The 26,954-nt window shown below is 40.3% G+C and overlaps 3 protein-coding genes and 9 non-coding genes across 12 annotated transcripts; 4 read left to right on the top strand and 8 right to left on the bottom strand.

The window, feature by feature from the left end:
• Positions 1–43: 43 nt before the first annotated feature.
• Positions 44–6,493, top strand: ttl (tubulin tyrosine ligase). The gene is made up of 7 exons (XM_086093671.1): positions 44–791; positions 1,003–1,081; positions 1,193–1,425; positions 2,365–2,500; positions 2,580–2,849; positions 3,800–3,943; positions 4,993–6,493. Exons 1-7 carry the CDS (start codon positions 623–625, stop codon positions 5,183–5,185), a joined length of 1,224 nt encoding a protein of 407 aa, XP_085949797.1. The 5' UTR covers positions 44–622; the 3' UTR covers positions 5,186–6,493.
• A 107-nt stretch (positions 6,494–6,600) lies between these two features.
• Positions 6,601–6,899, top strand: LOC147163795 (signal recognition particle RNA). The gene has a single exon (XR_015096996.1).
• Positions 6,900–7,935: 1,036 nt separating this feature from the next.
• LOC147163794 (signal recognition particle RNA) lies at positions 7,936–8,234 on the top strand. The gene has a single exon (XR_015096993.1).
• Positions 8,235–8,712: 478 nt separating this feature from the next.
• Positions 8,713–9,011, top strand: LOC147163793 (signal recognition particle RNA). Its single transcript, XR_015096988.1, has one exon.
• A 1,518-nt stretch (positions 9,012–10,529) lies between these two features.
• Positions 10,530–10,828, bottom strand: LOC147163792 (signal recognition particle RNA). The gene has a single exon (XR_015097002.1).
• Positions 10,829–11,199: 371 nt separating this feature from the next.
• Positions 11,200–11,498, bottom strand: LOC147163791 (signal recognition particle RNA). Its single transcript, XR_015096984.1, has one exon.
• A 511-nt stretch (positions 11,499–12,009) lies between these two features.
• LOC147163790 (signal recognition particle RNA) lies at positions 12,010–12,308 on the bottom strand. The gene has a single exon (XR_015096986.1).
• A 992-nt stretch (positions 12,309–13,300) lies between these two features.
• Positions 13,301–13,599, bottom strand: LOC147163789 (signal recognition particle RNA). Its single transcript, XR_015096985.1, has one exon.
• A 1,798-nt stretch (positions 13,600–15,397) lies between these two features.
• On the bottom strand, positions 15,398–15,696 carry LOC147163788 (signal recognition particle RNA). Its single transcript, XR_015096990.1, has one exon.
• Positions 15,697–16,202: 506 nt separating this feature from the next.
• Positions 16,203–16,501, bottom strand: LOC147163787 (signal recognition particle RNA). Its single transcript, XR_015096995.1, has one exon.
• Positions 16,502–17,134: 633 nt separating this feature from the next.
• On the bottom strand, positions 17,135–21,709 carry LOC147163786 (homeodomain-interacting protein kinase 1-like). Its single transcript, XM_086093189.1, has 9 exons — positions 21,594–21,709; positions 21,294–21,490; positions 21,022–21,213; positions 20,713–20,894; positions 19,177–19,300; positions 18,971–19,081; positions 18,798–18,881; positions 18,311–18,486; positions 17,135–17,552 (listed from the first exon to the last, which is right to left on the bottom strand). The coding sequence occupies exons 1-9, from the start codon at positions 21,640–21,642 to the stop codon at positions 17,264–17,266; spliced, it is 1,404 nt and encodes a 467-aa protein (XP_085949315.1). The 5' UTR covers positions 21,643–21,709; the 3' UTR covers positions 17,135–17,263.
• Positions 21,710–21,919: 210 nt separating this feature from the next.
• On the bottom strand, positions 21,920–23,489 carry nanp (N-acetylneuraminic acid phosphatase). The gene is made up of 2 exons (XM_086093190.1): positions 23,248–23,489; positions 21,920–22,721 (listed from the first exon to the last, which is right to left on the bottom strand). Exons 1-2 carry the CDS (start codon positions 23,335–23,337, stop codon positions 22,080–22,082), a joined length of 732 nt encoding a protein of 243 aa, XP_085949316.1. The 5' UTR covers positions 23,338–23,489; the 3' UTR covers positions 21,920–22,079.
• Between the last annotated feature and the right edge of the window lie 3,465 nt (positions 23,490–26,954).

Below are 26,954 nucleotides of genomic sequence, written 5' to 3'. Positions count from 1 at the left end.
AAGAAAAAACTACACTAACCATAATTGACCGAGGGTGTTTTAATCGAGCGACCGCAGGAGGCAGCTCAGAATGGGAACGCATGTCGTTGTTGAGTAAATAAACACTATTCTTGATAGCCTATACATAACTAGACATTTAGTTGGATGTCGTAGTTTCTAATAGTTTGTTCAGAATCGTATCGTGTCATAAATTAATTCAGACAATTTGGTAGCAGTTCGTTTGAATCTAAAACCGGAAGCTGACAGCTATTCGGCCCATATTGGACAAGTCTGTGGAACTGCTGTCTGCTCCCACAGTCACACCCTTGTGTGTTACTGGACACTGCTGGGTCGATGTCTGTTGAGTACTAAGCCATTTTCGCATTTTCAGTGTTAAATGAATGTTGTGACGTAGCGGCGACATGCCTGCATTTGGCATTGAGCCTCTCTTAATTCGGATGTGAAGTGAACGTTTGGACTGGATATGACTGACTCATCATCACCATGGCCCGGTCAGAGGAGATAACACTTGACCCTCTGTATCCAGCTTCTCTGCCGACCAGACAAGAAACTCCCTAGCAAGAAAAGTTTTGGGGTCCAAACTCTTCGCGACGATCACCGTATTTCCATTCACCGTGGGACAATGGCCTCTCAGATGTACACTTTTGTTACCCGGGATGACAACAGCTCCGTTTATGCAGAAGTTTCCAAAATCCTCCTTTCTACTGGACAGTGGAAGAGGCTGAAAAGAGACAACCCCAGATTCAATTTGATGCTCGGTGAAAGGAACAGACTACCATTTGGTCGTCTAGGTAGTGTATATTGTTCCTTTTCGTTGTTATGCTGAAAGGGAATCTGCATGTGCTACATTTGGTGTCCACCCACTCAGGACTAGACAGCTGCAGTGACTCTGCAGAGCTGCTAGCCCATGCGTCGTTTGGAGGATCAATGCTTCCACCAGCGGACCTCAGTTACTGTGCAATTTTGTTAACATTCAAGTCTTTGTGTTAAAATGTTCTTTAGGTCATGAACCAGGACTGGTGCAGCTGGTGAATTACTACAGAGGGGCAGACAAGCTTTGCAGGAAAGCATCTTTGGTCAAGTATGTATATTTTATATAATTGCCTTTTTGAAAGTACCAATGTTTTATTGCACCAATAAAATATTTAAAGAGTTTATATTAGCTGACCGTCAACTACCTTTAAATCATCAGGCTGATAAAGACCAGCCCAGAGCTCTCCGATTCATCCAACTGGTTCCCGGAATCCTACATCATCTATCCCACCAACCTCAACACTCCTGTGGCTCCTGCTACAAATGGCCTCAGCCATTTGAAGAGCAATCCCAAGACGGATGAGCGAGAAGTTTTCTTGGCTTCCTATCATTCAAAAAAAGAAAGTGGCGAGGGGACAGTATGGATAGCCAAGTCATCTGCTGGAGCTAAAGGTAGAATTTTTATGAACACATTTTGTCTGATACAGGCTTATCAATACGTGTCTATGGTATCCTAATATGAGCAAGCCTGAATCAGTCCTGATTGTAACCTTTATCAATGAGTAAGGTTTCTAAGTCTGCCCTGATATCGAGAAAGAGGAAAACAACAATACTGATATGATTTCTCTTGCATCTGTGTTGCCTTCCAGGAAGTCAAAGGTCACTTGATTTGTCGCTAGTCACTTTGGTGAAAAATAGTCACTTGAGGCGTTGGAAAAGCCACTACATTTAAATAACACAGTCAGCACTGCCTCCCAAGTTTCCTGCCTGCTCGGAATCCATCACAGGAATGCTTAGTGCTAAGCTAACTTGTTCCTCATCAGCTACATTCAGTTACTGGCTAGCTATCATGGCTGAAGTCTTCCTGCCTCTGTAACAGTGACTTGGTAACATTTGTTAAGTGCAATTAAGTAGAGTTTTATTGTGAAATAAATCTGAAAAACGCAGGAAGTGAGAGTAGGATAGGACAAAGATGCTATGTTCACTGCTAAGCTAACTTAAATGTTAAGTAGTAGTGCATCCGCAGTAACTGAGCGCTAAAGTGATATACGTTTTTCCAGTAGTCTAGCTGGAAATTGCATTAGAGCGGCTGGAAATTGCATTGCAGCAGGATAAACCAGCTATGAATGATTAACTGTACATAAGGAAGAATAAAGTGCTGATACAATACACTACAAATTCACATTCCATTTTGCATCTACTTCTGAAGTATGTGACATATGGATAACCATTTGGGTAGTTTTTGTCTTTGATATCCAAATTAAGATAATGTAGCAGTCCGCTCTTTGTCTTTGCTACTAAAGCAATTCAGCACACTGGTAGAAGTTGTTCTACTAGTGTGCTGAATTGTCTTAATAATTGAATAAATAGACACAAAATGTCTTCCAACAGGTGCTGGCATTCTGATATCACACAATGCTAACCAACTACTGGAGTACATAGACAATCAAGGACAGGTTCATGTTATTCAGAAGTACCTGGAGAAACCTTTACTTCTGCAGCCTGGACATCGCAAGTTTGACATCAGGCAAGTCTTCAAATGTTTTTCAGAAACTCACCGAACTCCACAGTCCACACTAACAGTTATATGAATATGGTATTACCAGGAGCTGGGTCCTTGTGGACCACAATTACAACATCTATTTGTATCGAGAAGGCGTGCTGCGGACTTCCTCCGAGCCGTACAACAGCTCCGACCTCCAGGACATGACCAGCCACCTGACCAACCACTGCATTCAGGAGCAGCACTCCCAGAACTACGGTCGCTATGAGGAAGGGAACGAGATGTTCTTTGACGAGTTTCGTCTGTACCTGCTCAACACTCACGGTGTCACCCTGGAGGCCACCATATTACCTCAGATCAAGCAAATCATCAAGTAAGTCCGCATTGCTTTCGTTCATTTTTACTGACACGACTGCTGAAAAAAAGTTTAGGAACCAAGCATAGTAGTAGCCGTACAGGATGTAATAATTTGATCGTTAAATAAAGAAAATATCCAGTCACAGGGGCGTCAGGCCATTACATTTTTTTTCAATCGTAATTAATCGCATGACTTCAACATTTAAAATAGAACATATTTATACATTTTTGGGAGCAAATGAGTTAATAAGCTGTCCACTTGTTGCAACTTTCTACTTTTTTTTTTTCCTTCATGGCTGGGGACCACAAAGTCATACACGTTTTGTAACAGTTGGTTATTTCGCACCAGACATGGAATGGAAAATGCTGGAGGCTATTCATTACACAAATCATTAAGTCATTAATTTTGTGTTCAGGCAGCGGGGTCATCAATTCGGAAAATTATTTAGGTATTTTACTGTATTTTTTTTGGGGGGGGGGGGGGATAACAAACAAACAAGAAACTATATTTAACTTTTTTTGACAGGGTGTATCCATTTACAGTTTGTAGTCCTCTTCATTATTTCATCATCTTTGTGCAACGCACTAGTACCACTGGCAGCAAAACACCCCGAGCACGATTGTCACCAGCATCATACTTAACAGCCGATCTTAGATTCGAAAGCAGGCTTTGAGTTACGTGGGAGCCGTTGGGCGCCAATCCCCCGTGAAGCACGCCAAGGCTCCCTCAATGACAGGGAATTATCGATCTATTTTTATAATCACAACACTGTCCCAACCTTCTGCCATCAACAGAACTGTGCTGTTTAAAAAAAAATAAAATAAAAAAAAACACACAAACAAAAAGGCTTTAATAGAGAACTGCTGAAAATCCTTAATTCTCCTTCTCTATTGGTCGATTCAACTTCAACTGTAATGTCTATTTGTGAATAGAACATGAAACGGTTTGGGTGTGTGGTTTTGCAGGAGCTGTCTGTCATGCATTGAGCCAGCGATCAGCACCAAGCATATCTCCTACCAGAGCTTCCAGCTGTTTGGATTTGACTTCATGGTGGATGTGAACTTCAAAGTGTGGCTCATTGAGATCAACGGCGCACCAGCCTGTGCACAGTCAGTAGCAAAAACTATTTGCAGAAAAACAACTTTTCAAGTAATAGATATTTGAATTTCAATTGCTAAACTTTCAATATGAATTCAGTTTCCGGTGGCACACATTTCAACCCATAAGTAATGTTCTACATTTACTCTTATTACATTTACTTAAGTAACATTTAGGAGAAATTGCACTTGTCATAATGGTTTGAATTCAACATGCTTTTTACTTTTACTTGAGTCGCATTACTCGAAAGCAGAGGTCTGTAACCTGTGGGTCTGGATGTTTTGTACCTCTCCTGTGGCTCCCCGTGGATCTAAAAATATATATATATATATATTATTTAACATAAATAATGATTTACTTAAAAAAATTAGTAATTAAATACTAAAAAAAAAAAATCACTGTCCAAATTTTTTAATTGTCAGAAAAAAAGGGATGAAAGGTAGATTAAAATGTTTTTGGAAAAAACTAAAAATGTCCAAAAAGTGACAGTAAAATGTCCAAAAAAAGGAAAGAAAAAGCTAAAAAATTCACTTAAATTGCCAAAATTGTCAGAGAATTGAAGGAGAAAAGAAAACGTTCAAAAATTTACCAAAAAATGTCAAAAAACAAAAGAAAAAATCCTTAAAATTACCATAACATTTCCACAAAATTACCTGAAAATTTAATATAAAAATAAAGACAAATGTCTAAAAAAAAGGAAGAAGAGAAGCAAAGAAATCACCAATATATATATATATAAGTTTGATAGAAAGGCAGAAAAGTCTAAAAATGTATCAAAAATTAAATGTGAAAAATTACAGCAAAAAAATAAGTAGAAGAAAATGAATCTCAACATTGTGGATGCTGTTGTCATATTTTTATGTTCTGGTGCAGCTCTAATTAGCTCCCTTAATTAACGCTGTTTCATTCATCAGAATCTTCAAATGTTTTGCAGCTTCAGACAGATTTTTGGTTATTTATTTGGCCTAAAATGTCTTTTTTGACCGGAAAGGTTGCTAACGTAACAGTACGTTTACAATACGACTACTGACACTGTCCTGTCCTTTTGTTTCTCCTCTAGGAAGCTGTACCCCGAGCTGTGTCAAGGCATAGTGGATGTCGCCATTTCCAGCGTCTTCACCCTGAACAATAGTGGTGACTCCTCGTCATCGTCGCCTTATTCTTCCTCTCCGTCCTCCCTGTTCTCGACCAACGTTTGCTCCTCACCCAAACTGAGGGGGCCGCTTCACGTTGGCCCTTTCACTCGACTTTAATTAAGTCCTCCTGATTGCTGGAGGAGCAGAAAAGACCATCCATTGTAATCTGAGCATTTATTGTACCTCGTCTTTCACGCATGTGTGTATTCTGCAGATGCTGTGTTGTATTTATTTGTAAAACAAAACAAAATGAAAAGATACCAAACATTCTATGAGTGTACTTTCCTCCCATGACAAGTGGTTGGGAAGTCTTGAGAAAGTATAGACGCTCAAGATAAAACTTGTGCCTTACATTTCCAGCTGTGCAACCGTTAACGTAACAACCCAACAATTCTCTAGTAGACGCACCTTGGCGATGCATTCAGCAGAGGGAGCTAGTGAGCAAGGATGCCATCCACGTGACTGCAATTTAATTCAAAACTACTCACAGAGGCTAAAGTTACTGATTTCACATAACAAATATATTTTCTTCCTTTGGACATATTAGTAAGTAGCTTGCTCGTCACCTTGTTGATTTACTATTCTATTTTAGTTTCTGATGTTTGCCTTTGGTGTTTTATTAGTTGTAATTGTTTGTCTTAGGTCAACAGTCTTTACATTTATATTGAAGAATAGAAATTGGATATGTAGGCACCTTTAATCCAGAATATCTGTATTGTTTTTGAGTTATTCATGGAAGACATTGTGTTACAAATGTATTGATAAAAGGCAAAATATAATGAATCGATTCCTGTGTTCATTATGACACACTTGTAGTCAAAAAGATGTAAAGGCTGTTGTGTAAGCACAGATAGACTTCTCATGTTATTTTGTTGACAAATTGGTAACTAATAATGCTGATGTTGTTTTTTTTCATTTTAGGAAAAACATTTTTTTAATTCAGATTTTGTTTTTGTATTTGCATTGGGCAAAAGGTGCCTTAGAGGGGATTGTGTGCAGTTGGGTTTTTTTTTTTTAACAAAAAAACAATGGTCTCCTTAAATTAGTGTAAATGTCTGTCAACGAAACCTTAATTTTAAAGTTTCTGCTTTTCTAATTATTTATTCAATTCATGTTGTTTCATTGTTTTCACGTCTTGATCCCAACCAAAAATGAATTTAATGCTGTATGTTAAATAGATTATCCGGTCACGTGCTGTAATCTGAAGAAGTCAATGTGCTGATCTGAAATTAAGCGTCATAGAAGGATGTGGTGTTGTTTTCATTTGCTGACGTGTTCTTCAAATGTTGCATGGTCGTATGTCATAAACTGTATTGCTAGAATAAAAACATGACCCTCACATGTCATTTAAATAACCGTAAAAGAATGTACCCCATTGCCATGGATGTAGTTTTAAAGTAAAACCAACAGGCCACTAACAAATTACTTCTGAATCATGTTTTTGTGACATTGTAAAGCAAATATGTTGTATATTTATTTTGTTCCAAGTTGATTTGTTTATGAACAAAGTGCTACTCGTGTAGCTTTTCCTCGCCGGGTTCGTTGGCGCGCGCCTGTAATCCAAATTACCGGGAGGCTGAGGCTGGCGGATCGTTTGAGCTCAGGGGTTCTGAGCTGCAGTGCACTATGTCGAGCGGGGGTCCGCGCTAAATTCGGTATCGATATGGTGCTCCCGGGGGAGCTCGGGACCACCAGGTCGCCTAAGGAGGGGTGCACCGGCACAGGTCGGCAACGGAGCAGGTCAAAGCCCCCGTACCGCTCAGTAGCGGGATCGCGCCTGTGAATAGACGCTGCAGTGCAGCCTGGGCGATACAGTGAGACACAGTCTTTTATACTTCGTCTCCATTTACAACAACACACACGGTGATCGCTTGTATTGTTTAAGTATTACACAAACGTCAAACACTCAAGTTTTTTCTTCACAAAGAACAGTTTCTGTTTGTCCTACACTGTCTCCTGCTGGATGAAGGCGGTATTGCGCTGTAAAGCAAATTAGGTATGAATGTAAAAAAATAATAGTGTAGGCATGTGCTGTTTGTGTATATAAGTGTGTACTCATGTGCATGTATGGACACACAATTATACAAACAATTATATTTAACACTAGCAGAAAAAGTCATTATTGTTTTGTTTTGTTTTTCACACGTCTAATAGGCAAACTATACAGTTTGAGTTTGGTAATGAAAGCCAAAAAGGATGGAATAGTTCTCATAAATTTATATTTATTTAGGCCTATGTGAAATTTTGCTAAAATTATTAATAAATTAATCCAAAATATTTTTGCTTTTTTTCTAAACTAACTTTCTAAATTAACTATTCGGCAGGAGCCAGACTTTCTTCCAAATAAATTCATCCACAAAACCAGACCAGTATGCAACCACATGAGGTAATATCATTTTGAAAAAGCATTCTTATTTTTTTTTGGGGGGGGGGGGGGCTTTTTTACTTACAAATGTACGTGTTTAAAATAACAAGGACAATTTCTGGACATCAAGCCTGCATGGGTTAAAAAAAAAAAGCATAAACATACTTCAGAAGGTATACCACCAAAAATGTTAGCATAATCGCCAGGTGTAACTGGTAGGCCATATTCTGACAAAAAAACATCTTCAGAGGAGCACCCTCCTTTTTAAATAACTGATCCACCCATACAATATTATTTGTAAACCAAGTACCAATATTCTTGGTTGGTTTACCACACACAATCGAAGCACTATACTGGAATGTGTTCGGTATCTTGTGTTTCAAAATCGCTCTGTGTTCTGTGCAGCTTTTCATAGACACGTGAAACCACTAGATGTCGCTACAGCGCCATGAAGACCTCACAAGACTTCAAGTCTAAAGCACTACTAGTGCAGCTGTTTCTCGCCGGGTTCGGTGGCGCGCGCCTGTAATCCAAGTTACCGGGAGGCTGAGGCTGGTGGATCGTTTGAGCTCAGGGGTTCTGAGCTGCAGTGGACTATGTCGAGCGGGTGTCCGCGGTAAGTTCGGTGTCGATATGGTGCTCCCGGGGGAGCTCGGGACCACCAGGTCGCCTAATGAGGGGTGCACCGGCCCAGGTCGGCAACGGAGCAGGTCAAAGCCCCCGTACCGCTCAGTAGTGGGATCGCGCCTGTGAATAGACGCTGCAGTGCAGCCTGGGCGATACAGTGAGACACAGTCTTTTATAATTTGTCTCCATTTACACACACGCTGACAGTTCATGTCATTGCACAAACACATTTATTCACAAAGCCAATTCTGTTTGTCCTATACTGCCTCCTTCTGAGGGGAAGCGGTGCTGGGTACCAGGTTTAATTGGCAACCAGTAGTTTAAAATTATTCTGCCTTATCTTGACGCTCTAATCATATCCTGCTCCTCTTGATTTTGCTCATTATTTAAAAAGTGAAAGTGATGATAACAAAAAGTTTAAAATAGGTGGAGAGAGCGCGGAGGGATTAACTGGCATTCAGGCATATTAACAAGTAGGCTACAGCCTATCTACACAATAGTACAGACGACCACAGCATATTAATTTATTACTAGTGATGGGAGAAAACACACACACGCACACGCACACACTGCTCTATGTAGGCCTACCTCGCTGACGAAATGGTGACGTCACAACTTTAAAACAAAATCACTACTCGAGCTGCAGTTTCTCGCCGGGTGCGGTGGCGCGCGCCTGTAATCCAAGCTACCGGGAGGCTGAGGTTGTCGGATCGTTTGAGCTCAGGGGTTCTGAGCTGCAGTGCACTATGTCGAGCATGTGTCCGCGCTAAGTTCGGTGTCGATATGGTGCTCCCGGGGGAGCTCGGGACCACCAGGTCGCCTAAAGAGGGGTACACCGGCCCAGGTCGGCAACGGAGCAGGTCAAAGCCCCCGTACCGCTCAGTAGCGGGATCGCGCCTGTGAATAGACGCTGCAGTGCAGCCTGAGCGATACAGTGAGACGCAGTCTTTTATACTTCGTCTTCATTTACAACAACACACACGCTGATAGCTTGTATTGTTTAAGTATTACACAAACGACAAACACTCAAGTTTTTTTCTTCACAAAGCACAGTTTCTGTTTGTCCTACACTGCCTCCTGTTGGAGGAGAAGACGGTGCTGGGTGGCAAAGTGTGCAATTTTGGTGAACTAATAATTCATCCATCCTTCCATCTTCCTCACGAGGCTTCATTCATTTTTTTAAACCCACAATTGATTTCAATTATATGCAAAACCATAACTTCTCTCACAACAATGTACATAAAAAAAAACAATCGTAGGTTTAGTAATTGCCAATTTCATTACATAGCTGAAGCCTCACCTTACAAAAGGTTGACATGTTTCGCCGCCATCTTCCTGCTACAGATGCCCAAAGGACAACTTTGCGAACATAGTTAATGAATTGTCCATGTAAAGCAGTGTGCTCTTTGTCCTCATTTGAAAGACAATTCAACACCCTAGTGACTATTTGAATGACAATGATGCACTAATAGAACGATTAACCATTTTCCTGCATGGACAGAATGACTACAGGGTTCAACATTAAGTCCAAACTATGCTGTGGTGGTCCTGTCGGAACTGGTAATGGCTCTGTATATTCAAGATATAATGCAATACATTTAAATGATTATTTCATATGTATTAGGTTCATTCAGGTTTGTTCTAGTCATTTCACTGTATCTTTGCTTTTTCTGTCCAGTATGAATTTTATTGCCGTTGGACATTAATCACCTGTTACCTTTGGTATTGTCATTGCCATTGACTTGTCTTTATGTTATACCTTGAATAAATAAATACATTTGACGTATTTATCTACTTTTGTTTTTTTTCTTCATTATTATTATTATTTTTAAATAACAATTCAACCATTACATCAATTTAGGAAAGATTCAGAAAGAACTGTATATTAAACCATTTTTAGACAATCTTTTTCAATAAGATTCATATAGCGACGATTCTATAGTCACTTAATACCAATTTTAAATCAATGCTGTAGTTAACTTTAAAACAGTAGTTAACTGGGGGAAATGGCTTATTTTGGTATACATTTGTTAGGAAAACATTAGCAAAATTTGATTTTTATTGAAGTGTAGGCTACTATATGAATAGTGTAGGTACAAAATAATATGATAACAGTCTGGTTAATGGGCATTTGGTGATTTAACAAGTTGCTCTCTTAAATCAGTTTTCTGGGTGTGTAACAAAAAAAACTCTCAGTCAAAAGTCAACTAGAAATGTGGGTATAGTGGAATTTCTTTCAGCGTGCATGGAACTAAATTATGTCGCTACAAGCTGGTTGTGAAGTCTCTCTACCTGTCCTGCACTATCCACTTTCTTCATGACAGTTTTTTTCTTTTATGTTGTGTTTCCTGCAGGAGGAGGCAGGAAAGGAGAACTAAAAACAGATTTTTGTGAATGAAGAAAAAAGAAGGGCCAGGTTTTTGTTTTTTTTTGCGTTCGTGTGTGTGTAAAGACACGAAGTATAAAAGAAAAAGACTGAGTCTCACTGTATTGCTCAGGCTGCACTGCAGCGTCTATTCACAGGCGCGATCCCGCTACTGAGCGGTACGGGGGCTTTGACCTGCTCCGTTGCCGACCTAGGCCGGTGCACCCCTCCTTAGGCGACCTGGTGGTCCCGAGCTCCCCCGGGAGCACCATATCGACACCGAACTTAGCGCAGACACCCGCTCGACATAGTCCGCTGCAGATCAGAACCCCTGAGCTCAAACGATCCGACAGCCTCAGCCTCCCGGTAACTTGGATTACAGGCGCGCGCCACCACACCCGGCGAGGAACAGCAGCTCGAGTAGTGATTTTGTTTTAAAGTTGTGACGTCACCATATTCGTCAGCAGGGTAGGCCTCCATAGAGAAGTGTGTGTGTGTGTGTGTGTGTGTGTGTGTGTGTGTGTGTGTGTGTGTGTGTGTGTGTGTGTGTGTGTGTTTCTCCCATCACTAGTAATAAATTAATATGCTGTGGTCGTCTGTACTATTGTGTATATAGGCTGTAGTCTACTTGTTTATATGCCTGAATGCCAGTTAATTCCTCCGCTCACTCTCCACCTATTTTAAACTTTTTGTTATCATCACTTTCACGTTTTAAATAATGAGCAAAATCAAGAGGAGCAGGATATGATTAGAGCGTAAATGGAGACAAATTATAAAAGACTGTGTCCCATTATATCGCTCAGGCTGCACTGCAGCGTCTATTCACAGGCGCGATCCCGCTACTGAGCGGTACGGGGGCTTTCGCCTGCTCCGTTGCCGACCTGGGCCGGTGCACCCCTCCTTAGGCGACCTGGTGGTCCCGAGCTCCCCCGAGAGCACCATATCGACACCGAACTTAGTGCGGACACCCGCTCGACATAGTGCACTGCAGCTCAGAACCCCTGAGCTCAAACGATCCACCAGCCTCAGCCTCCCGGTAGCTTGGATTACAGGTACGCGCCACCGCACCCGGCGAGGAACAGCAGCTCGAGTAGTGATTTTGTTTTAAAGTTGTGACGTCACCATATTCGTCAGCGGGGTAGGCCTCCATAGAGCAGTGTGTGTGTGTGTGTGTGTGTGTGTGTGTGTGTGTGTGTGTGTGTGTGTGTGTGTTTTCTCCCATCACTAGTAATAAATTAATATGCTGTGGTCGTCTGTACTATTGTGTATATAGGCTGTAGTCTACTTGTTTATATGCCTGAATGCCAGTTAATCACTCCGCTCACTCTCCACCTATTTTAAACTTTTTGTTATCATCCCTTTCACGTTTTAAATAATGAGCAAAATCAAGAGGAGCAGGATATGATTACAGCATCAAGATAAGGAAGAATAATTTTAAACTACTGGTTGCACCTTAAACCTGGTACCCAGCACCGCTTCCCCTCAGAAGGAGGCAGTCTAGGACAAACAGAAATTGCTTTGTGAATAAATGTGTTTGTGCAATGACATGAACTGTCAGCGTGTGCGTAAATTGAGACAAATTATAAAAGACTGTGTCTCACTGCATTGCTCAGGCTGCACTGCAGCGTCTATTCACAGGCGCGATCCCGCTACTGAGCGGTACGGGGGCTTTGACCTGCTCCGTTGCCGACCTGGGCCGGTGCACCCCTCCTTAGGCGACCTGGTGGTCCCGAGCTCCCCCGAGAGCACCATATCGATACCGAACTTAGGGCGGACACCCGCTCGACATAGTCCGCTGCAGCTCAGAACCCCTGAGCTCAAACGATCCGACAGCCACAGCCTCCCGGTAGCTTGGATTACAGGCACGCGCCACCGAACCCGGCGAGAAGCAGCTGCACTAGTAGTGCTTTAGACTTGAAGTATTGTGAGGTCTTCATGGGGCTATAGCGACATCTAGTGGTTTCACGTGTCTATGAAAAGGTACCCAGAACACAGAGCGATTTTGAAACACAAGATACCGAACAAATTCCAGTATAGTGCTTCGATTGTGTGTGGTAAACCAACCAAGAATATTGGTACTTGGTTTACAAATAATATTGTATGGGTAGATCAGTTATTTAAAAAGGAGGGTGCTCCTCTGAAGATGTTTTTTGTCAGAATATGGCCTACCAGTTACACCTGGCGATTATGCTAACATTTGTGGTGGTATACCTTCTGATGAAGAATGTTATTTCTTTTTTTTCCCCCTTTTTTTTTTTTAAACCCAACCCATGCAGGCTTGATGTCCAAAAAGTGTCCTTGTTATCTTCAACACGTAGGTAAAAAAGTTTTTTCCCCCAAAAAAATCTTTTGGTAAGAACAAAATAAGAATGCTTTTTCAAAATGATATTACCTCATGTGGTTGCATACTGGTCTGGTTTTGTGGATGCATTCATCTGGAAGAAAGTCTGACTCCTGCCGAATAGTTACTTGATTACAAATTAAATTGAAGAATGAAGTAGCATTTACATCATATTTACCCTACGTATGATAACAGTCTGGTTAATGAGCATTTGGTGATTTAACAAGTTGCTCTCTTGGTTCAGTTTTCTGGGTGTGTAAAAAAAAAATAACACTCAGTCAAAAGTCAACTAGAAATGTGGGTATAGTGGAATTTCTTTCAGCGTGCATGGAACTAAATTATGTCACTACAAGCTGGTTGTGAAGTCTCTCTTTCTTCATGACAGTTTTTTTTCTTTTATGTTGTGTTTCCTTCCAGGAGGAGGCAGGAAAGGAGCACTAAAAACAGATTTTTGTGAATGAAGAAAAAAGAAGGGCCAGGCTTTTTTTTTTTTGCGTGCGTGCGTGTGTGTGTAAAGACACGAAGTATAAAAGAAAAAGGCTGTGTCTCACTGCATCGCCCAGGCTGAACTGCAGCGTCTATTCACAGGCGCGATCCCGCTACTGAGCGGTACGGGGGCTTTGACCTGCTCCGTTGCCGACCTGGGCCGGTGCACCCCTCCTTAGGCGACCTGGTGGTCCCGAGCTCCCCCAGGTGCACCATATCGACACCGAACTTAGCGCGGACACCCGCTCGACAAAGTCCGCTGCAGCTCAGAACCCCTGAGCTCAAACGATCCGACAGTCTCAGCCTCCCGGTAGCTTGGATTACAGGCGCGCGCCACCGCACCCGGCGAGAAACAGGTGCACGAGTAGTGCTTAAGACTTGAAGTCTTGTGAGGTCTTCATGGGGCTAGAGCGACATCTAGTGGTTTCACGTGTCTATGAAAAGGTACAAAGAACACAGAGCGATTTTGAAACACAAGATACCGATTATGCTAACATTTTTGGTGGTATACCTTCTGAAGTATGTTTATGCTTCTTTTTTTTTTCAACCCAACCCATGCAGTCTTGATGTCCAGAAATTGTCCTTATTATCTTAAACACGTACATTTGTAGGTAAAAAAGCCCCCCCAACTGTTCTGGTAAGAACAAAATAAGAATGCTTTTTCAAAATGATATTACCTCATGTGGTTGCATACTGGTCTGGTTTTGTGGATTAATTTATTTGGAAGAAAGTCTGGCTCCTGCCGAATAGTTACTTTAGAAAGTTAGTTTAGAAAAAAAGCAAAAGTATTTTGGATTAATTTATTAATAATTTTAGCAAAATTTCACATAGGCCTAGATAAATGTGAATTTATGAGAACTATTCCATCCTTTTTGGCTTTCATTACCAAACTCAAACTGTATAGTTTGCCTATTAGACGTGTGAAAAACAAAACAAAACAATAATGACTTTTTCTGCTAGTGTTAAATATAATTGTTTGTATAATTGTGTGTCCATACATGCACATGAGTACACACTTATATACACAAACAGCACATGCCTACACAATTATTTTTTTTACATTCATACCTGATTTGCTTTACAGCGCAATACCGCCTTCGTCCAACAGAAGGCAGTGTAGGACAAACAGAAACTGTTCTTTGTGAAGAAAAAACTTGAGTGTTTGACGTTTGTGTAATACTTAAACAATACAAGCTATCAGCGTGTGTGTTGTTGTAAATGAAGACGAAGTATAAAAGACTGCGTCTCACTGCATCGCTCAGGCTGAACGATGGTCCCGAGCTCCCCCGGGAGCACCATATCGACACCGAACTTAGCGCGGACACCCGCTCGACGATCCGCCAGCCTCAGCCTCCCGGTAGCTTGGATTACAGGCGCGCGCCAACGAACCCGGCGAGTAATAGGTGCACGCGTAGTGCTTTTGACTTGGAGTCTTGTGAGGTCTTCATGGGGCTATAGCGACATCTAGTGGTTTCACGTGTCTATGAAAAGGTACACAGAACACAGAGCGATTTTGAAACACTAGATACCGAACACATTCCAGTATAGTGCTTCGATTGTGTGCGGTAAACCAACGACAAGATTGGTTTTATTTGTTTGAACATAGAATAGTATAAAATACAAATTGAAGTAAAAAATAAAAAAAATAAGAAAGAAAACAATTAATCAATAATAAATTCCATAATTTACATGTTCAAAGGAGTAGGAATACAATAACTTATCTATCTTATTCCTTAAACAATAGAAAATAGACAAAAACATGCTTATCTTATGTGCACAGACAATATTGGTATGAGTTGTAAGCCCTTATCCATTACATATAGGCAAAGTAGAGAAAGAAAAAGTCCTACATATACAATAAATCCCCAAACATTAGCTGTTGAACATATATGGGCACACATGCACATGTCCATACATGCACATGAGTACACACACATATACACACAAACACACAAACACACATTTATCTACATTCATACCTGATTTGCTTTACAGCGCAATGCCGCCTTCGTCCAGAAAGAGGCAGTGTAGGACAAACAGAAACTGTGCTTTGTGAAGAAAAAAACTTGAGTGTTTGACGTTGGTGTAATGCTTAAACAATACAAGCGATCAGCGTGTGTGTTGTTGTAAATGAAGACGAAGTATAAAAGACTGTGTCTCACTGCATCGCTCAGGCTGAACTGCAGCGTCTATTCACAGGCGCGAACCCGCTACTGAGCGGTACGGGGGCTTTGACCTGCTCCGTTGCCGACCTGGGCCGGTGCACCCCTCATTAGGCGACCTGGTGGTCCCGAGCTCCCCCGGGAGCACCATATCGACACCGAACTTAGCGCAGACACCCGCTCGACATAGTCCGCTGCAGCTCAGAACCCCTGAGCTCAAACGATCCACCAGCCTCAGCCTCCCGGTAGCTTGGATTACAGGCACGCGCCACCGAACCCGGCGAGGAACAGCAGCTCGAGTAGTGCTTTTGTGTTGTGACGTCACCATATTCGTCAGCGAGGTAGGCCTACATAGAGCAGTTTTTTCCAATGCGAGTCCGAACTATAATGCCTTAATTGTGTATGTGTGCGTTTTCTCCCAATCACTAGTAATAAGTTAATATGCTGTGGTCGTCTGTACTATTGTGTAGATAGGCTGTAGTCTACGTGTTAATATGCCTGAATGCCAGTTAATCCCTCCGCTCTCTCTCCACCTATTTAAACTTTTTGCTATCATCACATTCCATTTTTAAATAATGAGCAAAATCAAGAGGGGTAGGATATGATTAGAGCGTCAAGATAAGGAAGAATAATTTTAAACTACTGGTTGTGCCTTAAACCTAGTACCCAGCACCACTTCCACCCAGAAGGAGGCAGTCTATACAGGACAAACAGAAACTGCTTTGTGAATAAATGTGTTTGTGCAATGACATGAACTGTCAGCGTGTGCGTAAATGGAGACAAATTATAAAAGACTGCGTCTCACTGTATCGCTCAGGCTGAACTGCAGCGTCTATTCACAGGCGCGATCCCGCTACTGAGCGGTACGGGGGCTTTGACCTGCTCCGTTGCCGACCTGGGCCGGTGCACCCCTCCCTAGGCGGCCTGGTGGTCCTGAGCTCCCTCGGGAGCACCATATCGACACCGAACTTAGCACGGACACCCGCTCAACATAGATTGCTGCAGTTCAGAACCCCTGAGCTCAAACGATCCACCAGCCTCAGCCTCCCGATAGCTTGGATTACAGGCACGCGCCACAGCACCCGACGAGAAGGAGTGGCACGAGCAGTGCTTTGTGACGTCAAGTGGGTTTCTATCATTTATTCTAACCATAACTGATGATCCAATAAACTCTTAAATACATCTTTAGAGGAGACACGTATATTAGCCAAAAGAAATCGAGCCAATTCTTCCATTCTTCGTCACTTTTCTTACAATATTTTTGTGATAACAGTTCGTTGCATGATTTTCTAATGAACTCATTAATTAAAAAACTTTGTTAGGACTTAGAGTGCATCAATTAATACACTGTTTAAAAACTACATGTGTGGCTCGAGTACAGGACAGCTACACTTCTTATCCTTACCTGATGTGTTCCGTGAGGGAACTCATAGTCACAATATCGTATTACATAATTGCCCTTGCATACTTCAGTTATCATAATTTTTAAGTTAGTTTTGAGCCATAATTGGGGGAAAATAGTGGTTAAACTTTCACCGGCCACATAATGACATGAAGGGTCAGTCCGAGTGAGTTTGACACCTCCAATTGGATAAGTTGTCATGATGATGATGATGAGAAATATCCGTGCTGTTGAATGTCAACATTTGCTGTGAGGCTGATGACTGAAAATAGAAAAAATAATTTTATTATTGTCTTTTTTCATCAAGGTCAAGGCAGGTTGTGAGTGAGGAAAACAAAAACCAAGCAAAAATAACTTGAAACGTTGGCAGTGGGGATTTCTTCAGTATGGGCACTACTTTTAGTCTAACTGTCCACAGTTTCTTCATCACGAGTCTGTTTTTGATATTTACTTTCTAAACAGGATTCCGCAACCACTGCACACAAAAACGGGGATGTTTTTAGCGTTGTGCACTGGCTCAAGTACATCCTGGTCAGCTTGTCCATCATCTGCTGATGTTTTGTCAGATAAGTCACTATCACTCCAATGTCCCGTGTCTGCTGCTCCGTCAGAGGAACACGTTGAGTGCAAAATGAACTTGTAGGAAGATCTGTCGTCATCCTCGCTGTCTGAAATGAGCTCCTCTTCAAATCCTTCAATAGGGCACACCAGCATCTGATCAAAGGCGTTGTCCACACTGAAAGAAAGCAACCGATCACTAATGCAGCCTGGAAACAAATACAATATTTTAACTATAAAACTGGAGACAGAGGTGTCGCAATAAGGCAACTGCTTTTTGCCACCCTTTATTTGAAATTGTTGACCATCCAAACCTTTTCTTAAAAGTTTTTCTTTTTTCTTGTGCATTTTAACTCATTCACTACCTTTGACGACTATAGATGTTAAAAACTATTTCTATTAGTTTAACATTTTTTCCCACTTTAGTGAGAAAACCTTTTTTTTTTTATTCATTGTACATTTAGAACAGGTATAAAATTGGTGAATAATCGTGAGTTAACTAGTGAAGTCATGCGATTAATTATGATTAAAAATTAATCTCCTGATGCCCCTAATTTTTAATAATATTTTCTTCTTTTTTAAAGAAAAATGAAAAGTTTATTAAAAAAAATAAAATAAAATTAATTAATAAAAAAACGAAGGAAATATTATTAAAAATTAGGGGCGTCAGATGTTTAAATTTTTTCGTAATTAATCGCATGACTTAACTAGTTAACTCACGATTAATCCCAAATTTTATATATGTTCTAAATGTACAATATATATATATATATTTTCGATTTTCACTTTGGTTAAAAAAAGTGGAAACATTTTTAAACTAATATAAATAGTTCAAATGAATTTTTGACATTTATAGCCGTCAATGGCATGAGTGAATGAGTTAACCACTACACAAACATACCACTTCATGCATGTTAACAGGGTTAATTGACTTACTACGAGCTGGTGTGACTCTCATGAACCAGATGAGCCATAGAGACATAACGATGCTTGAGAGCCTCCTCCGGAGCGATTCTTCTCTCAGCTTGAATGTTTAGAAGACTTTTTAGAAAGCTAACAAATTCATTTTGATCTTCAAATTCGCTGATCACCTCTTTTTTATCCTCTTGGCTCTGCTGGGTGTCAAACAAAGATGGCTGATCCAGTTATGGACTACAGAATGAAGAGCTCTTTTCTAAAACGAGAGCAACTGATTGATCAAAATGGACCCTGCCATGTCATTCTGTTGTGTATGGACTCTGTTATCTTTTATTGGACACGTTCACACGGAGGCAATGAATTGTTTGAACTGGATGAAATTATTATTTGTAAAACATATTAGTCAATTTTCTTCTAAATGGATTAATAGCATTTTGGAAAAGAGTTCTTCGAATTCAAATAGTCATGCATTTGTTTTTTCCTCTTAAAAAAAAGGACCACTTACAGTTCGAAGGGCATCCAGAGACTTTAGTCGTATCTTCCATGTTTTCGTCTCTTCTCCGCTCGTAAGCTTATATTCATTTGGAGTCTAGAGGAATCAAATAAACAAACAAAAACGCATATTTTCAAACAGGCTGTCTTAAAAGTTTGAAATTCAAGAAAGTTCTTCATTACTACCTTTAGCTTCCACTGTTCAAAGTTTAAATGGGTAAAAAACTTCTGGCTGTATTTGCCCGCTATGAGGAGTGAGTCGTCTGGCTGCCCTTGTATTTGTACGATGGTCCTCATCTTGGGGGACAAAACATGTTCGATATCATCGGGCACTTCTTACTTCATAACTTTACAGCGTGTCAATAACAAGTGAAGTATTCTGTCCTATTTACCATCTGGTACTCGCAGTTTGTTGCAAAAAGGTGCTGGCCAATGTGCAAGAAAGTGAGAGCACAACCAAGTCCCCACATGTCCACTTGCTCAGAGATTGGAAGGCCAAGGGTGACCTCGGGTGCTCTGTTTGTAGGAGGAGCAGAAACAGCAAGTACATTTAAATATCATATCTGGCAAATTGTTAACATTATATCCGGTGGAATCTCTAATGTTGAATGCCCATGATGTACAGTTCTTGAATTTATTAAGCAAAGCATCTATATTTTACAGTGAACCAAAGGATGAGCCTGTTGTTGTTTTTTTTTTTACATATTCCAACAAAAGGAGCAATCAGGGAACATAACAACAACAGAGGAAGAACTGCAAAAACTGGATATGATGTGAAGTAAAAAGACTCATAATCAAAGCAGAAGAAAGACCGTCACTACACATCATTTGTTTACTGTAAAGAGCGATTTTTGGTTCTATGTGTTGCCGTGTCAATGAAATCATTCATTCATTGCCATAAATGCTGTCCAATGGCACATAAAGGATAATAACTAAATCAGATTACAGATTCACCAAACAGGGCCTGCTAGCAGGCTAAGAGTGATGTTAGCATTTTCTGTTCTCTGATTGTTTGAGCTATATAGTCGTACCAAGGCCACGGATTGGTGTATTCACACTTTTATGGAGCAGGACAAATGATTAAAAACTTATTTTCAAGCTGATTGTTGCAGAAAATGTCCTTGACTAGAGAATTTATTCTGCACTTGAAGAGCAGCAAGTATGAGGGCTATATCGCTACGTTCTTTAGCTATCTTACAGGCTTGAGCAAAGAAAGTGGGTGGTATTTATCTACATGAGTAATAACTCATTGTCTGAATGTTGGATATGATTAAACATTAATTTCAAGCAGACTTTTTTTTTTAAAGACGTTGCTGGCTGGAGAATTTATTCTGCTCATACAGAGCAGCATGTATGCTGGGCTATATATAGCTAAGTGCTATAGCTATCTTACAGGCTGGAGCGAAGAACGTGTTTTTTTTTTTGTAGTAGTAGTAATAATATTGAGTTATTACTACTGTAGAGGTTATCTGAGTATAATGTATTTTTCAGGTGTTTGTCACGTTATTCAATAAATACTGTGAACGGCTCCAAATGATATTATGGTATAAGATAAAGGTTTGGAGTTGTTTGGAGGAAGATAGAGGGCTAACTATGGGTCTTGTTTATCTCAAATACGTGGAATGCCTCTCTTTTTCTAATACCACAGTTATATTTCAAATTTTTGTATATTATTTCGTAAAATCGTAATGTCATGGTAGCGGCAGGCTATTAAGGGACGGATTATGCATATATGACATAATACGCCCAATTTGTTTGGAACTAAATGAACCTGTCTGAGAGCACATTGTCAAGGTTGTAAACTGGTTCATTTGATTGACCTTGGGATGGATGACTTCATTTCCCATTATTTCTAATGTCATAATATCGTACAAACAAATCAACCAGGAATGTGGTTGACCTCAGACTTGAAGAGAAAAGAACCCTACCGGTACCCCATAGGCTGGATGGTCATTCCAAGGGTTACTGCAGAGGTCTGGAGGGAGCAGCCGAAATCGATTAATTTAACCCTGAGTGGCTCACATGAATGGTTTACCAGCATGATGTTATCAGGTTTCAGGTCTGCATGAATGATTTGGATACCTTTCAGCGCTTCAAAGGCCGTAAGCAACTGCACGATAAGAGGAGGAAACAAACTCAGATGCAATCATTGTCACAAGTTAAAAGGCCATTTTAATTTATGTGCAATTTTTGTAAGATGTAATGTTTAACACAACTCTGCCAAGACATAACTTTACCTGATGCGCAATCGGCCGTATCTCACTGACAGACAATGGCTTCTTACGTTTCTTGACAACAAAATCGAAAAGGCTCATTTCTAGCATTTCAAAAGCCAAACACGTATACCCTTCATGCTCAAAGTTTTCAATAAACTTCACAATGCTCTTTTTTACTGGGTCCAAAACACTTACAATCTCAAGCATTTTGATCTGTGGAGAAAACAACACAAATAAGTGACAACTCAGCACTTGGTTAGGTCATAGCTCCATACAGATTTAGGATATTATACCTCCATATTGGATACCACATTTGACTTGGTTTTAAGGACTTTGAGGGCTACGGTCTGTGACGTGTCCAAGTTTACACACCGGGCAACTTTACCAAAGCTTCCTTCACCAATTAAGTCCTTAACCAGGTAGGTACTTGTTGTACTACTCAGGATGTTAGATTGTAGCTTTTCAAACGGTTCACTTTTTTTCTTCTTATCTGCAAATGTCAATAGAATTTTCAATTAAAGAGAGCATGCACTGGTCATGGAGTCAACACTGATTACTTGCAGATTCTGTATGCTATAAGCAGAAAGACCTACCAGTTTCACTTGGTGAGTGTTGAGTATTTGAGTTTACGCCCATTGCCATTTTTTTATTTTCATATTATATTACAAAAAATAAATCTCAATAATATAAAAAAAAGTCTTCTTTTGGACGGTTTACTTTTGACAAGAAGAGCAAACTCAGCGCCATAACCACTCTATGATGTCATGCCATGTGATCACGGATGTGATGTCATAATCCATGATGACGCTTACAAGTAAGTGAGATGTGTGTGCGTTGTCATTTTTTTTCTAGCTACAGATGAAGTGGGACTCACAGAAAGGTAATCGTTATTAGGGTGGCATTCATGTATTATGCTTAACAATATACGACTTGTTATTGTTATTAAAGGCATTTAAGACACGTTGATGACATTTATAGTGTTAGGTATGCACTTTATACAAATTTCAGAACATCTTTGACAAAAAAGCAATTTGATCAATTTGATCAAATATAATGGTCAATTGATACAATGTTTGTCTCTAATTTAGCTGTGCCAAAATGTCTTCCAGGTCCAATACAGTTGAAAGTGTATAGTCAGGTGTTACTGAACCATCAGGCACAGCATCACCTGCACTGTTAACCCAAACGGTAGCACGTACTTGTGCATTGAACCCTCCCTGGATGTCAGTGTCGAGTGAGTCTCCAACCATTATGCAGTCCTGGGGTTCCACCTGCAGCAGGTCAAAACACACTTTGAAGATGGAAGGGTAAGGTTTCTCCTCGGGGTAATCTCCCCCAACCACAATCCTATCAAAAAAGCTTTCACAACCGACAGCCTTCACTTTCTCCCATTGTGTTTGAGAAACCCCGTTGGTCAGGAGCAGAAGCTTGTATTTCCTCCGAAGTTGTTTCAGAAGATTGGATATCTCAGGGGACAGCTTCAGCAGCTCCAGTCGACCATTTTTCCACATGTAGTAGCACTGAGCTGCCAGGGAGGGTGTTGAACAACTATCCACACTTTCCTTAATGCTGTCTTCCCAGTGACCCGCTCGGACCTCATCGATGGATCTGCCAGCTGCCGGGTCAAATTTCTGCTGCAGAAGTTTTAGCATGAACTTGTCACAAATGTTGGTGACGGTGTCATCATCAAGAGCCAGTGAGGTCTTCAAAAGTTCACGGGTCTGTAAAAGTCACACAGAGCATTTCAATAACAACATGCAAGTAAACCACACAAATGTCCAGAAATGTTTGATTAAGAGTACTAAATAAGTAAATATAAACTCAGCTCATGTATATGTATACAAATAATATACAGTAACCTAAACATAAAAATCAATCATTAGACCTTTACATATATATTACTTCAGTGACTAATTAGTAATCCATAGAATTCCAATGTCGCCATGTTTTAAAAGGTTAAAAAAAAGTACGTAATCATCTGACAAATCGGTAAATTAATAGTTATGTAATAAAGCAGTAGAGTAGGTAAACAACAGACAATTCGAATAAAAATGAGAAATTGTCTGTCTGAAGGGCATTTTTCGTAAAACAAAGTTAGGAGCAGTCGGAAATGTAATTATTTGACCGCAAGGCTGTGGTTCTTGTCTTTCCCAGTGAATTTGAACGCAATCCATCCGTTGCCTACACAGGTTAGTTTAGTAATTTGGCATTAAAAACAATAATACACTTTTAGCAGGAGAATACTACCTTTTGCATCGCCAATTCACCAGCCCTGTATGTTTCGATGAGCGTGTTGTCTAAGTCAAATAATATAGCCTTTATTGAATTACCGTCCATTGCTACACTACATTGAGAACACGGAAGCAGAGTTGAATGAGTTGCGGAAGTAACCGCGAAAGGATGAACGCTATTAATGGTGGGAAATGTAGTTTTTTTTATATGAACAAAGCGCACTTTCAATTTACAGCCCCTTGAGGGCGATAACAAGCCAAAATGGCGATCATCCAAGGTCCTATTCTAATATCCCATTATCATGTTTTAAATCAGGAAGTTATTACAACACCTGGTGGTTCTAAAGTGTTCACACAATCACAGATTAGGCTACTGTTACTAAATACAAAACATTATACAGCTATTTTGCACCACCTGCAACGGATATATACACCCATGGGGGGGGGGGGGGGGGGGGGGATAAGAGACCACGCTTGTTTTTTCAGTTTCCTGTTCATTTTAAATGCCTAGTACAAATAAAGATACACTTGTTTGGACCAACAAAAACATAACATATGCATTGAATTGAAGATTATCGAGTCATTTCGTTTTCTTGACAATAGCCAAAATCACTTCACAAGTTTTTTCATAAATATAGTAGCACTGGCATTGTACTGCCAATTAATGTAAAATCATCAAATGGAAAATATATTTTTAGAATCAAAGACTAAAAGCTTTCTTTGATCCTTGAATAAAATACGTATCCCGTAAAATACAACTGTTAAACAAAATGATCAAAATGGACTCAGCTTTACAGGCTTTTTTCTTTTTTCTCATAGAAACAATTCTCAAAACTTCTTGCTTCCAGGTTTAGTTGTGCCCACAAGCAGCACACTTCAGAAGGGTTTATTTGCGAGGCCCTGTGGAGATAACTTGAGCAGGCTATTTTATTCTGCGATGATATGGCAACGACATCACGTAGCCACAACTAATATGCTGTTCGAATTTGGCTTTGTAAAGTGCATACATTTCTTGAGATTTCTTCAACAAGCGTCAAAACTGAAAGTCAAACATAGTCCATATTTGTCCATCTTCGCGCCAGTGGCTAAGTTTGGCTGCAGGTTATAAGCCATAACAGAAAGTGAATACAATTTAGTCAACTGAGTTTTTTTTTGGTGGTAACGCTTTAAAGAATTTTGATTAATATCTGAAGTTAAACTGCACTTTGCAATGTTTAATTACACAAAAAAAAATGTAGTTCATTTTTCACAGATTTTTGTAAGCAGCTAAACTGAAATAATGAAAGTCTGAAATGTTTGAATTAATGCTCGCAAACGTCAGTTTTGATCATACATCTTGTCTGTTATTCTGCGACACACAGTCGAGCAAAAGCAAAACATACTTTAGTTCTTATGTAATCAAGTCATTCTCTTCTCTGGCTGGCATCGAGCCAGCGGTTCACACGCAACTACGTGCAGGCCTTTTTGTCTCGCGGACCCAATCAGAGCACACAACAAGCTCTTCTCACATTACCTGAGATCATCCGTTTGAGTGTGGCTCAGGTGCTTGCGTGAGTACTTCAATTGGCCTTAAAAACAAACAAACAAACAAACACAGACAAGGTAGAAGCCAAGAAATTGTGTGAGACGTCTAACTTGCTATACGATCTATCAGAACAAGCAACGCCTGACTTTTGCACGCGAGGGGAGAAATAAAGCTTATTTAAGGGGCAGGCGTGCAGCAACTCGAAGCTTTTCTTAAAAAAAAAATGCAATCTTGGAAGGAAGTGAATTATAAGTGCACGTGAAGAGATGGAGCTATCACGTGCACGTCATGGGAGAGCTGGAGCTGACTTCGGGTTGACTTTTGGGCAAAAAAGTGGGGTACATCCTGGAATGATCACCCTCAATCATTCACACAGTACATTCATAGATCCTTGACTTCCAGGCGGACGTGCTCGTCACACGTAGCACTGTGCCGCCCGCACTGAACAGTTCCACTTTTATCTTTGTGGGTGGCAACACGTTCACCATTTCTCAGCTGGCCGCGAATCACGCACATTAAAAAAAGTCATTCTAAAAGGTGCTGCTTTATTTCCAGCGTCCAACAAACGATGTCATAATGATTGTCTTTGATCTGTAATTAGGCTGCAAAAATAGCCTCTGTAGGTGTTGCGTTTGCGTGGGCATGCACGCGGAAGGTCATTGCTAATTCTGGCTCTCCGTGTGAGTCATTGATGTTGATCTTGTTTCAATTTATTCACAACTTTACTTTGGTAAACTCTTGGGCCCGTTTAATTGAATAGAAAGCTGACAATAGTTCTGCCTACCAATTTACGTCACTGGCATAGATCGAAGAACAAAAATACATTTGTAATTAATAAAAAAAACAAAAAAACAATAATAAATAAATAAATAACCTTGTGGGAAAAAAAACTGATTATCTCTCCCTGGTTGGTAATCAAGGGCACATCTCTGTCTGTTGTTGCTATACATATGTTTCGAAGATAAACTCAAGCTGGAATGGAAAAAGAACTCAGCTGTGCTGTCTTTGTCACGATGCTTTCATCCAGCTTTGTCTCTTGCGAAGACATATGCACGTACACACGAGCACGCAACGCATGCGCACGCATGCGCACACACGGGTTGAAGATTATATCAAGGACGAGAACGTATGAACTAGAGCCTCAAAGGAAAATGCTGATGTACTTAATGACATTATAGTCGTGGGTAACAGGGAAGAATGGCAACCTGCACGTACACACAAAAACAGGATCTGAGAAGATCTGGATGGTGATTCTGCAAGGGTTTTCCTTCACGTCCATGTTGCGCTGTATAAAATGACACCACTTGGTTTTGGACCTGACTAATAACAGTGGCTATGCTTGTGAAGTTCTTTTTGAATGTTACAATGTGAAAAGATACGCCCTCAGTTTCCCAGGGATTACAAAAGCTTCCTTCTTTCCTCGGATACACCTGAATTCTCCTGACCGGCCACTGAACCAGCACGGAGTGTGCGGGGTGGTTTACATTTAGGGAAAATAAGAAATTGTGCAATCTTAGCTGGCCCACAAGCCAAGCTGTGACTGTGTCATGTACATTCACTGGGCAGAAGAAAGCAAGAAAGCTAGTTACATCACTTTTTATATTTTTATATATTTCTTGGAATCAATACATCATATATAAAAACAATGTTTACCAGATGAAAGACCAAAGTCTTGGGTATATTTTTTGCATTCATGTCATTTTCATACCTTGTGTCAGTGCAGAGTTATAAGCCATCAAATAGAGGGAGTGAACATGTGACACGTTGCCCCACCAATGGGTAAGTTGTCACACCATATGGAGTAATATGTCACACTGGATTTTGCAACTAATAAAACAAGGACAAAAATATCCGTATTTTCCTGTTTTTTTGTTTTTGTTTGTTTTTACAGCCAGAAAAATTGTTTATCATTGATCTTGAAAATTTACCATGTAGTCATTGAGCAAACTAAGAAAAATTATGAAATAGATTCAAGTCTTAAGGAACTGCTGGCGTGTAGGTCATAGCTCTCCACCACAAATGCCTGTTTTGCTTCCCTTAAACTGGAAATTTGAGATTAAATTGAATTAAAATAAAACATTTTGGTTCATGGATGGATGGTTCATCATGAAACTTAAACCAGTCCTGAAATGTGGGCATACTGTAGTTCCAACAACTGGAAAATCATTTTTTAAACAATGAAACAAAACCTGGCAAAC

Source organism: Leptonotus elevatus, chromosome 13 (genome assembly GCF_054856555.1).
Source record: "Leptonotus elevatus isolate MCC_2025b chromosome 13, RoL_Lele_1.0, whole genome shotgun sequence".
NCBI lineage: Eukaryota > Metazoa > Chordata > Actinopteri > Syngnathiformes > Syngnathidae > Leptonotus > Leptonotus elevatus.
This window is presented reverse-complemented; position numbering and strand designations above follow the sequence as displayed.